This window comes from Notothenia rossii (genome assembly GCF_949606895.1).
Source record: "Notothenia rossii genome assembly, chromosome: 3".
In the NCBI taxonomy this organism is placed as follows: domain Eukaryota; kingdom Metazoa; phylum Chordata; class Actinopteri; order Perciformes; family Nototheniidae; genus Notothenia; species Notothenia rossii.
Window position 1 is genome coordinate 16,823,051 of NC_136901.1, and position 11,799 is coordinate 16,834,849.

The 11,799-nt window shown below is 44.4% G+C and overlaps 1 protein-coding gene and 1 long non-coding RNA gene across 2 annotated transcripts; both read left to right on the top strand.

Annotated features, from left to right (window-relative positions):
- Positions 1-6,047: 6,047 nt before the first annotated feature.
- On the top strand, positions 6,048-9,966 carry LOC307032830 (uncharacterized protein; the record flags this gene model as incomplete). The annotated part of the gene is made up of 8 exons (XM_079671111.1): positions 6,048-6,099; positions 6,253-7,163; positions 7,258-7,471; positions 8,127-8,711; positions 8,855-9,067; positions 9,194-9,435; positions 9,631-9,756; positions 9,883-9,966. 8 exons carry the CDS (start codon positions 6,048-6,050, stop codon positions 9,964-9,966), a joined length of 2,427 nt encoding a protein of 808 aa, XP_079527237.1.
- A 134-nt stretch (positions 9,967-10,100) lies between these two features.
- LOC307033267 lies at positions 10,101-11,489 on the top strand. Its single transcript, XR_013806440.1, has 3 exons — positions 10,101-10,269; positions 10,488-10,745; positions 10,838-11,489. It is a non-coding gene; the product is annotated as an uncharacterized lncRNA (long non-coding RNA).
- The last annotated feature ends 310 nt before the right edge of the window (positions 11,490-11,799 follow it).

Below are 11,799 nucleotides of genomic sequence, written 5' to 3' on the forward strand. Positions count from 1 at the left end.
CCATTCCTTTCAAGGGCCTACATAAACACTCTGAATCTTGATCTGGCTCTTAGGTTTACTGGAAAACTCGTGAAAACAAGACGGCTGGAAAAGTTGAACATCCAGCAAATATATGAAATCTTACAGTTTTTACCTTTTATTTCCTGAACTGAAATACTAAAGTTGTGTGGAGAATGCGGGCATCGATCCCGCTACCTCTCGCATGCTAAGCGAGCACTCTACCATTTCTGCTAATTCCCCCATACAACAATGCTCTTGTAGTTCTTCTATGTTCTTTTCTCCAATTCTCCTCCATGCCATTCCTTTCGAGGGCCTACATAAATACTGTGAATCTTGACCTGGCTCTTATTTTTACTGGAAAACTCTTGAAAAGAGGACGAGGTGGACGAGTGGTTAAGGCGATGGACTGCTAATCCATTGTGCTCGGCACGCGTGGGTTTGAATCCCATCCTCGTCGTAGTAAGGTGTAGTTAAATGAACCTGCTGCAAAAAGCCAGCGCTTTCCGCTGTAGCACACCAGGGTAAACTGAACAAAAGACAGTTGAGGCCACCGAAAAACCAGGCGCAATGCTCTCCTTGTTTCGACAAGTCTGTTCTGGGTTACCTGTCCTTCCATAATGCCACGTTCTCAATTAGCATATTGTTGGCTTATAAGTGAGGAAATTGTTGTTAGACATTGTGGTCTCGCGAACATGTTGGCTGGAAAAGTCGAACATCCAGCAAATATATTAAATCTTACAGTTTTTACCTTTTATTTCCTGAACTGAAATACTAAAGTTGTGTGGAGAATGCGGGCATCGATCCCGCTACCTCTCGCATGCTAAGCGAGCACTCTACCATTTGAGCTAATTCCCCTATACAACAATGCTCTTGTAGTTCTTCTAAGTTGTTTTCTCCAATTCTCCTACATGCCATTCCTTTCGAGGGCCTACATAAACACTGTGAATTTTGACCTGGCTCTTACATTTACTGGAAAACTCGTGAAAACAGGACGAGGTGGCCGAGTGGTTAAGGCGATGGACTGCTAATCCATTGTGCTCTGCACGCGTGGGTTCGAATCCCATCCTCGTCGTAGTAAGGTGTAGTTCAATTAACCTGCTGCAAAATGGCAAAAAGCCACTGATTTCGGCTGCAGCACCCCAGGGTAAACTGAACAAAAGACAGTTGAGGCCACAGAAAAACCAGGTGCAATACTCACCTTGTTTTGACAAGTCTGTTGTGGGGTACCTGTCCTTCCATAATGCCACGTTCCCAATTACCATATCGTTGGCTTGTAAGTGAGGAAATTGTTGTTAGACTTTGTGGTCTAGCTAACAGGTTGGCTGTAAAAGTGGAACATCCAGCAAATATCTTAAATCTTACAGTTTTTACCTTTTATTTCCTGAACTGAAATACTAAAGTTTTGTGGAGAATGCAGGCATCGATCACGCTACCTCTCACATGCTAAGCGAGCGCTCTACCATTTGAGCTAATTCCCCTATACAACAATGCTCTTGTAGTTCTTTTAAGTTGTTTTCTCCAACTCTCCTCCATGCCATTCCTTTCGAGGGCCTACATAAACACTGTGAATTTTGACCTGGCTCTTACGTTTACTGGAAAACTTGTGAAAACAGGACGAGGTGACCGAGTGGTTAAGGCGATGGACTGCTAATCCATTGTGCTCTGCACACGTGGGTTCGAATCCCATCCTCGTCGTAGTAAGGTGTAGTTCAATGAACCTGCTGCAAAATGCCAAAAAGCCACTGATTTTGGCTGCAGCACCCCAGGGTAAACTGAACAAAAGACAGTTGAGGCCACCGAAAAACCAGGTGCAAGGCTCTCCTTGTTTCGACAAGTCTGTTGTTGGGTACCTGTCCTTCCATAATGCCACGTTCCCAATTACCATATCGTTGGCTTGTAAGTGAGGAAATTGTTGTTAGACATTGTGGTCTCGCGAACATGTTGGCTGGAAAAGTCGAACATCCAGCAAATATATTAAATCTTAGAGTTTTTACCTTCTATTTCCTGAACTGAAATACTAAAGTTGTGTGGAGAATGCAGGCATCGATCCCCCTACCTCTCGCATGCTAAGCGAGCACTCTACCATTTGAGCTAATTCCCCCATACAACAATGCTCTTGTAGTTCTTCTAAGTTCTTTTCTCCAATTCTCCTCCATGCCATTCCTTTCGAGGGCCTACATAAATACTGTGAATCTTGACCTGGCTCTTACAATTAGTGGAAAACTCGTGAAAACAGGACGAGGTGGCCGAGTGGTTAAGGCGATGGACTGCTAATCCATTGTGCTCTGCACGCGTGGGTTCGAATCCCATCCTCATCGTAGTAAGGTTTAGTTCAATGAACCTGCTGCAAAAAGCCAGCGATTTTGCTGCAGCAAACAAGAGTAAACTGAACAAAAGACAGTTGAGGCCACCGAAAAACCAGGCGCAATGCTCTCCTTGTTTCGACAAGTCTGTTGTGGGGTACCTGTCCTTCCATAATGCCACGTTCCCAATTACCATATTGTTGGCTTGTAAGTTAGGATATCGCTGTCAGACTTTGTGGTCTAGCTAACAGGTTGGCTGTAAAAGTTGAACATCCATCAAATATCTTAAATCTTAGAGTTTTTACCTTCTATTTCCTGAACTGAAATACTAAAGTTGTGTGGAGAATGCGGGCATCGATCCCGCTACCTCCCCATAATTCCCCCATACAACAATGCTCTTGTAGTTCTTCTAAGTTGTTTTGTCCAACTCTCCTCCATGCCATTCCTTTCAAGGGCCTACATAAACACTCTGAATCTTGACCTGGCTCTTAGGTTTACTGGAAAACTCGTGAAAACAAGACGAGGTGGCCGAGTGGTTAAGGCGATGGACTGCTAATCCATTGTGCTCTGCACGCGTGGGTTCGAATCCCATCCTCGTCGTAGTAAGGTTTAGTTGAATGAACCTGCTGCAAAATGGCAAAAAGCCAGCGATTTCGGCTGCAGCACCCAAGGGTAAACTGGGTAAACTGAACAAAAGACAGTTGAGGCCACCGGAAAAACCAGGCGCAATGCTCTCTTTGTTTCGAAAAGTCTGTTGTGGGGTACCTGTCCTTCCATAATGCCATGTTCCCAATTACCATATTGATGGCTTGTAAGTGAGGAAATTGTTGTTAGACTTTGTGGTCTCGCTAACATGTTGGCTGGAAAAGTTGAACATCCAGCAAATATATGAAATCTTACAGTTTTTACCTTTTATTTCCTGAACTGAAATACTAAAGTTGTGTGGAGAATGCGGGCATCGATCCCGCTACCTCTCGCATGCTAAGCGAGCACTCTACCATTTGAGCTAATTCCCCTATACAACAATGCTCTTGTAGTTCTTCTAAGTTCTTTTCTCCAATTCTCCTCCATGCCATTCCTTTCGAGGGCCTACATAAATAATGTGAATCTTGACCTGGCTCTTACAATTACTGGAAAACTCGTGAAAACAGGACGAGGTGGCCGAGTGGTTAAGGCGATGGACTGCTAATCCATTGTGCTCTGCACGCGTGGGTTCCAATCCCATCCTCGTCGTAGTAAGGTGTAGTTCAATGAACCTGCTGCAAAATGGCAAAAAGCCAGCGATTTTGGCTGCAGCACCCCAGGGTAAACTGAACAAAAGACAGTTGTGGCCACCGAAAAACCAGGTGCAATGCTCTCCTTGTTTCGACAAGTCTGTTGTGAGTTATCTGTCCTTCCATAATGCCACGTTTCCAATTACCATATTGTTGGCTTGTAAGTGAGGAAATCGCTGTCAGACTTTGTGGTCTAGCTAACAGGTTGGCTGTAAAAGTTGAACATCCGGCAAATATCTTAAATCTTAGAGTTTTTACCTTCTATTTCCTGAACTGAAATACTAAAGTTTTGTGGAGAATGCAGGCATCGATCCCGCTACCTCTCACATGCTAAGCGAGCGCTCTACCATTTGAGCTAATTCCCCTATACAACAATGCTCTTGTAGTTATTTTAAGTTGTTTTCTCCAACTCTCCTCCATGCCATTCCTTTCGAAGGCCTACATAAACACTGTGAATTTTGACCTGGCTCTTACGTTTACTGGAAAACTCGTGAAAACAGGACGAGGTGGCCGTCACCTCCGCCGGTTGGACTGCCAACTCAAGTCCTACCAATTCCTAACAGTTCCTAACAGTTCCTAACAGTTCCGAACAGTTCCGAACGAAGGTCCGACCCAGGTCCTAACAGGTCCTAACCTACACCCAATGACAGGACAGCTACCCCAACACGTGACATGGGGCAAAAGGTTCGCAACTCCTCCCTCTCTCCATCTCCGCAAGAAGAAGACGAAGAAAAGAAAAACAGGTAATAACAATGAACTTGTATTAATTACACGATAATACTCTATCTGAAAGCTGGCCATGATATTTTCATCCGCGGAAAGTAATTTGTAATAGTTGTCACCGTGTTTATTCTGAGATTCGCCGCATCGGGCATCCGTCCCGTTGTTAAAGTTAGCTCCCGTTGTTAAAGTTAGCTCATGCTAACGCTGTTTTATATCTGTCTGACATTTATAGTAAACCAACCTCGGTCATAATTATTGTAGCATAGAAGGGACACCCGACATAGCGGAAGATATTATTGATTACACATAGTTCAAAGTTGAACTCTTTCTGGGTCAAAATAGCAGTAAATGTTGTGTGGTAGTAACCGTGGATTTGCTCGCTGTAACTGTACGGTTATTTTAGAAGTGTGCGGACTTAATAATAAAATGCCGTTATATAGCCTATAACGTTAGTGCTACAGTGAAAAAGTGGCATACTGTTAATATCTGTCCCACCTACAGCACATTTGCGATATTGCACTAGTATAACTAATATTGTATTGTCTTGGTGGAGAAAAGAACTGCTCAGATATTTTTTATTCAGTTAAAGTAATATAATCACAGCTAAAGGTACTGCATTTACATTCTCATATGCTTAATACATATTATAAGACTTCATAATAATTATTAATGCATTACTGTGTTCTTCAATTAATATTGCTGCTGCTGCTGCTGCTGCTGCTGCTGCTGCTGCTGCTGCTGCTGCTGCTGCTGCTGCTGCTGCTGCTGCTGCATAATAATTATTAATGCATCACTGTGTTCTTCAATTAATATTGCTGCTGCTGCTAAATGTGGCTGGCGCTTATTTATTTACATACTGCTAAGTAGAACAAATCAATGACAATACAATGTCATGTTTACAGTATATATCCTTTTCTATGCATATCTATCTAATTTCACCAACTGACATTTTCCTTGATATTTCAGTGATGACGAAGACAGGTAAACCCGACGGTTGTTGGGCTGGTATCATGCACCAGTATGCCCAGGGGAAGCACCGGTTCAGCACGGGACAGAGACCAAAGGCCAAGAAATGGAAGTCTGTCATTCAGCGTATTGACGCCTGTCCTTTGACACCTATATTCAACCTCGAAGTCCGATACATTGATATCTTCGGCAGAAGAATCCTCTGCAAATGTGGATATCATGTGGTGAGTGATGGTTATATTTAAGTTAGATAATTCAGTTTAAGTTAATCCTGCACGGATGATTGTTGCCATAAGCCAATGTGTATTCACTTTTAGGTGTCTGCACAGGAAAATGCATTGTTTGCAATTATGTCCCTAGCTATGCTTGAATTGCTTTACCCTTGTTAACAATAACATTCAAAATGTATATTCACTCAGATTTATTAAGTCATACACACATGTATATGTACTCCCTCGGGATTGCATACAAGCAGAAGATTGACAATAAAGTTGACTTTGATTACTTTTAGTCAGGTGATCAGGCAGCTGCATCAGGAAGTCAGAACTTGGAGGCAGCATGCAGCTCAAGTTCAGGGACACAGCAGTCAGTCCCCGCCACACAGAGCAGTACAGGTGCATCATGCCCTCCAGCTGTCCTCGCCACACAGAGCAGTTCAAGCACTCATATCAACTGCTCTCTCTGTTGTATGGATATTTGTGCTGAAGACTTTTTTGAGCATTTGGCTGACTTTCACGCAGAGCAGTGTTGTGAGCAGTGTGGACAGAAGACCAGGGGTGCAATGGAGCTACTCAAACACATTGAGGATTGCCATCTTTCGAGCACCAGCAGGAGTGAAAAACAACAGCCACCACAACACACCTCTGCACCACCAACACAACACACCTCTGCACCACCACCACAACACACCTCTGCACCACCAACACAACACACCTCTGCACCACCAACACAACACACCTCTGCACCACAAACACAACACACCTCAGCACCACCACCAAAACACACCTCTGCACCACCACCACAACAGACTCCTATACCGCAACAGCCACAACCTCCTCCTTCTCCTCTTTTCCACACATCTCCATCTCTCCTCCACCTGAGGCCTCCGGAGGTGAATTGGGTGAGGTTTCTCCCCAATCAGTTCAGGCGGGTCATCAAACCAGCCGACCAGGAGTGGATTGCCACGTGTCTCTACGAGCCCACAGGACAGCTTAGGCAACAGTTCTCCCAGAACTGGTTCCATCCCCCAAATCCACCAAAACGTACAACTGCTCCACCTGAACCCATGAACTACTACAGGCAGCGGATGTTTCTGTGGGCACCGATGAGGATGTGGGGTATTCCACTGAAGTGCGCTCAGTGCGGTAGGAAGATGCATCACTCAGGGATATACCCTAAGGTACGGGAAGTCATCGACCTTGATTCACGCTACTACTTGGTCGGCGGTGACTATCCTCGGTGCAGTCAGTGCATGATCCCTGTGTGTCCTTGGAGTGCGGATTTATTGGTTCAGTTAGATCCTGCTCACAGGAACAGGTTTCCTGCAGTTCTCACAGCACAGCTGGCTCTGGACAGGAAGTGTGTGACCATGCTTAAACCTCGGACTGTAGGGAACAGCTCCAGCTACCTGCAGCAAGCACTGGAGGAAGTCCACAGCGAGGAGTGGGCAAGGCATACAATAGAGTACTTGGCTGACTGTGAGCTCCACAAAAAGAGGAGCACAATGACTCAATCTGATGTAGCAGTCTATATGAGTCCACCGCGCTTCAGCCCCCTACCTCTAGCACAGTGGTTTGAGACGGTCCATGCCAATGAGATCCTGGGTCATCTGGAGGAGATGAAGGGTATAATCACATCCACATATGGCCGGATCTTAAAACTGGACTCCACAAAGAAGGTGCAGAAAAATATTTGTTAATGTTCTATGTTTGAATTCATTGTCATGAGTTACACTTGATTATGTATTTATATTGGATTTACATGTTTTATAGATCACTAAGAAACTTGCCGGGGCCATTGCAGACACGGCCACATGGATGACAAACGTCAGTAATGAATGTGGCGAGGTTCTGAACTGTGTCCTAACCACTGGTGAGGGAGCTGGTCTAGAGGGCTTGTGCCAAGGCATCGTCAAGCGCTACCAAGACGCTGGGGAGCCAGAGCCAGAAGTTATATATGTGGACCGAGATTGCTGCAACGACACAGGTATTAGGCGGTTTGACTGTTTGTGTATCATTGTGTTATTTATTGCACGGACAAAATGAAAACCTTTACAAATGTGTAAACATAAGACTCTTCTTGTTTGGAATAAGATACTTCATTCTATATGAATACCACCAGTCTAAGATTGTACATCTTTGATTTCTTTCCCCACTTCCCTTGCCTCAAATCTAAGGGAGAGACATAAGGAGAGAGGATTCAGTGCAAAAGGCATTCAAAAAAAGAGACATCCTTTTAAACCATTTAAAATTATATTTGATGCAGCATCATATGTGTATTTTATTTATGTATATTGTTTATTTTGTATTCAAACTGCAACGTGGCATAAGGTGAAAATTAGATATTACCAACATTTGTATTATTATTATTATTTTACACAGGACACACACATTCATATATTAAGGTGTGTGTCCTGGATGAGACGAGGAGGCACAAATAAGAAGGGTCTTTCCACGATGACATTCCCACTTCTTCTAAACCATCAATTGCCATTCCCTGCCTTTCCACCAGATGCTCTCCTGCTTTTACACCTGACATTCTGCTCATTCAACTACTTACCTGGTCTTCCCTCATCAGTTACGTTTACATTTGTATTTTAATAACATGCTTACATTCACTCCTTGATTTTTTCTTTGCACAGGTTTAACCCCGGTTCAAGTTTGGTTTCGACCTTGGAAAACACAGGTTAAATTGGATATTTTCCACTTCATGAGGCGATTCACAACTGGTCTCACTACAGAACACCATCCCCTGTACGGCACTTTCTGTTCCAAAATGTCGACCTGCATTTTTGAGTGGGACAAGGATGACATCAGCCATCTGAAAGAAGCAAAGACTTCAGAGCTCAAGAAACTACATGCTGGTCAGACTCCTTCAGAAGCGCAAGTTCTGGCCAACATCAGCTCCAGAGAACTGGCGAAACACTGCAGGAGGAGAACTCGTGGGATAGAGGAAAGCCGTGCCCTCATCCAGGATTTGCTCGACTCAATGTGGGAGCTCACTGACACATCAGGTTTGAGGCTTATCAATCCTGGGAGCATGACACGTGTGTGGGAGGTTCAACAAAAACATTTGCCATGCATTCAGGATCCCCCTGGTGTGGAACTGTACACCAAAGTCGGATCAGGTCTACAAAAGGGCAGTAAGGTTTTGGATGTCCTAAGATGTGGCAGAGCTTCCTCTTCTGTGGAGAGCTTCCATCGGCATCAGAACACCTTCATCCCGGGTAAAAATAATATATATAAAAAATTCTGCTTTTGAATTGTCATAAAAACAGTCTCAAGTGTATGATACATTGGACACATGGGGAAAAGTGTATCATCGCTTCATAAATGCAAATTACATTTAAAATGTTTTCCTTTTTTTAAGGCTGGAGATCTAATGCGATGCACACGCAAATGTACATGCTTGAAGGGAGTTCCAGATGGAACATGAATCGAGCCCATGCAGCTGTTCATGTGAGTGGTGCTTCACAAACCAGGATCTACGATGTCCGACTGAAGACTCATCTAAATGCCCTCAGCCAGCGAGTTCTTGGTTGTGCCCTACTACCAGAATTCATCCCCCCTGGGAAACCCACTGGTAGGTCACTTCAGGAAACCCCGTTTTCACTGCAGCTAGGCCTTTCTGTTCTTCTTCTTTCTAGTAGCAACTTGTCTATTCCTCCAAATTTAAACATTTTCTTTTTCATAATTTATGTTATGGCAGGTGAGCGTATTGCTGTGGAGTATTTGCTGGCTCAGTCTGACAGAGGAGATCTGCTGGGTCCACAACAGGACAGTGAACTTGGCACCATTGTTCCAGACCGCCAGGTTGAAGTTCAGGAGGAGGAGGAGTGCCTTGACATCACAATTAGTGATGCAGTGGAGATCCTCAGTCAGCGCCCCTCGGACACTTCAGCACCCCGCGGTGCTTTTCTGCACAACACATCACCTCACCCATCATCTCAGGTAATCTGATTATTCTTTTATTGTCCTGGCATATGAATTCTAGAAGAACATACATGCTTTGAATGGTGTTTTTATCGCATAGGTTACATTTGTCTTTTTGTGTTGCATGCATTTAGATACATTTTTATGGCAATATCCATTTCAAGGATATTTTTACTCAACTGTTTGTCTCTCATGGCCGGTACGGCTGTACAGCCGTTGGCACTATCCCCCCAAAGTGATGCAGCTGAGAGCCCACCTGAAGAGCCCCAGCCTGAATCCACTCAGAGTATTTCTCTTCCTGCTGACTCACCCGACGCGTCCACTTACACAACCTCTCAGGTAATCTGACCAATTGTAAAATCACATTGTTTTTAAATTATTCAGGATTCATTATTGCTCCGCACATGCTATGAATAACTTGTTTCATTAAGTCTCAAATAGTCAATTGGTGTTGTGTGCTTATAGCACGGTGATGTCTCACAGTCCTGTCAGATGTGTACTTCTGACAAAAACTTCTCTGCGCCCAGGACATCGGCTCAGGTCATGTGACCATTTATTAATCATTTGTCAATGGTTGTTCATTTTTCAGAATACCCGCTGTGATTCTAGAGGTGTTGAAGGATGGGAGGCTGTGGATGACTTGGCCAAGTATCTTGTTCTACTTAATAGAACAATAACGGCATTATCAGTAGGCGAGACGGATGAGATTGTGAGGCTGTATTCAAAGCTACATCAAATGGATAAGCAACCCACAACCTATAGCCTGAAGTCCAAAAAAAGGACCTTGCCTGGACCATGGAGAGCTTCCAGGAAACGAAGTGGCTCTGCGCCAGGCCAACAAGCAGCTGAAAGGTGAACTGACCTCTAGTGGACGCACACATTACATCATTCACATATATCTTAATTGTCATTATTGAGAGTAGTAAGTAGCTGTTTTGTACGTCTAACCCTCACAGCATTTCAGACTCTTAGTAATGGACTCAGACAAATGAACTGGTATAGTCCATTTGTGAAGTGGGGTTGTACTGTATATCCGTATAATATTTATAAATCGTCTTTCTCCTTCACAGACTATTCATGACCCATGGTCAGGCTGCTCTGAGACCTGATGCCAACCGGATATGTGAATGTGTTTCACTCAGGCTTTTGAAGGAGTTTGAGCTGGCAAGAAACCGACCCAAAGACAGCAAGGGTAAAACCTTGCCTATTCCACAGTCTATGGTGAAATCATACGTCCACATTAAACAACTGCTGGAAGACAGCCTCGTCATATAGGAGCAGACCCACTTGGTGCTTGTTACTATAAACAACACCACTGTGTCTTGTTGGTAAGATATTTTGGCTACATTCTCTTTAACAGCTGCACTTTAGATGCATTCACTTTGTATAAAGATTCTCAATATGTTGTATTTCTTTCTAGGTTACAAGAAAGACAAAAAAGAACCGGTCGGGACTCATTGCTCCAAGGAGTGCAGCTCCCCGAAACGGCAACGGCAGCTGAGGATTCCTTGCCATTACCGAGGGAGCTCCCTACTGAACCTGTGAGGCACGGACATGTTAGCCTGGAAATCCAGGAGCCTGACAATAGGGAGGGTGAGGCATTGATACGCCAGCGCCGCAGTGCCAGAGCTGACTCAGGTTCTTCTGCTTCATCCACGCACACGCAGGGTCACCTTCCACAAGCCCCATCTCCTGCATTTTGGCAGTACCCAATGCCTCCAGCACCATATCCTGCCTCATGGCAGTACCCCATGCCTCCAGCACTAACTCCTGCCTCATGGCAATACCCCATGCCTCCAGCACTAACTCCTGCCTCATGGCAGTACCCCATGCCTCCAGCACCATCTCCTGCCTCATGGCAGTTCCCCGTGCCTGCAGGCCCGGGTCACCTTCCACCTGCTCCGTCTACTGCTTCATCTTCCCAAGCCCCTATTCCTCAGCATTCCTCAGTTGACAAATCCTCTGTCGACCTAAATAGGCGCAGGAAATGGCGGCATGAAAAGACAGCAAAAGAGGACCAGGTGCTTGCTGCAAGAGGGGAGCCACCGAAGAAGCGACTCATAAAAGAGGACTACCACTACCAATGCAAAAGCTGTGGTCAGTCGAAAAGAAAGAGCACTGGCCATACCCAGCTTAACGGTAAATGGTACTGTCCAGCATCTGGACAGACCATTGCAGAATGGAAAGGCTCTCTAGACAAGAAGTAAGCCCTTTTACTGTTGTTGTATAGAATGTATCCCTTTTATCTGTGTGTTCCTAATAATGTTGTATATAATGTATCCCTTTTATCTGTGTTCATATTAATGTTGTATAAGAAGTTTATCGTTGTCATGGCATTCCAGAGATAATAAAAATAATATGGGAAAGCATACATTTACTTGT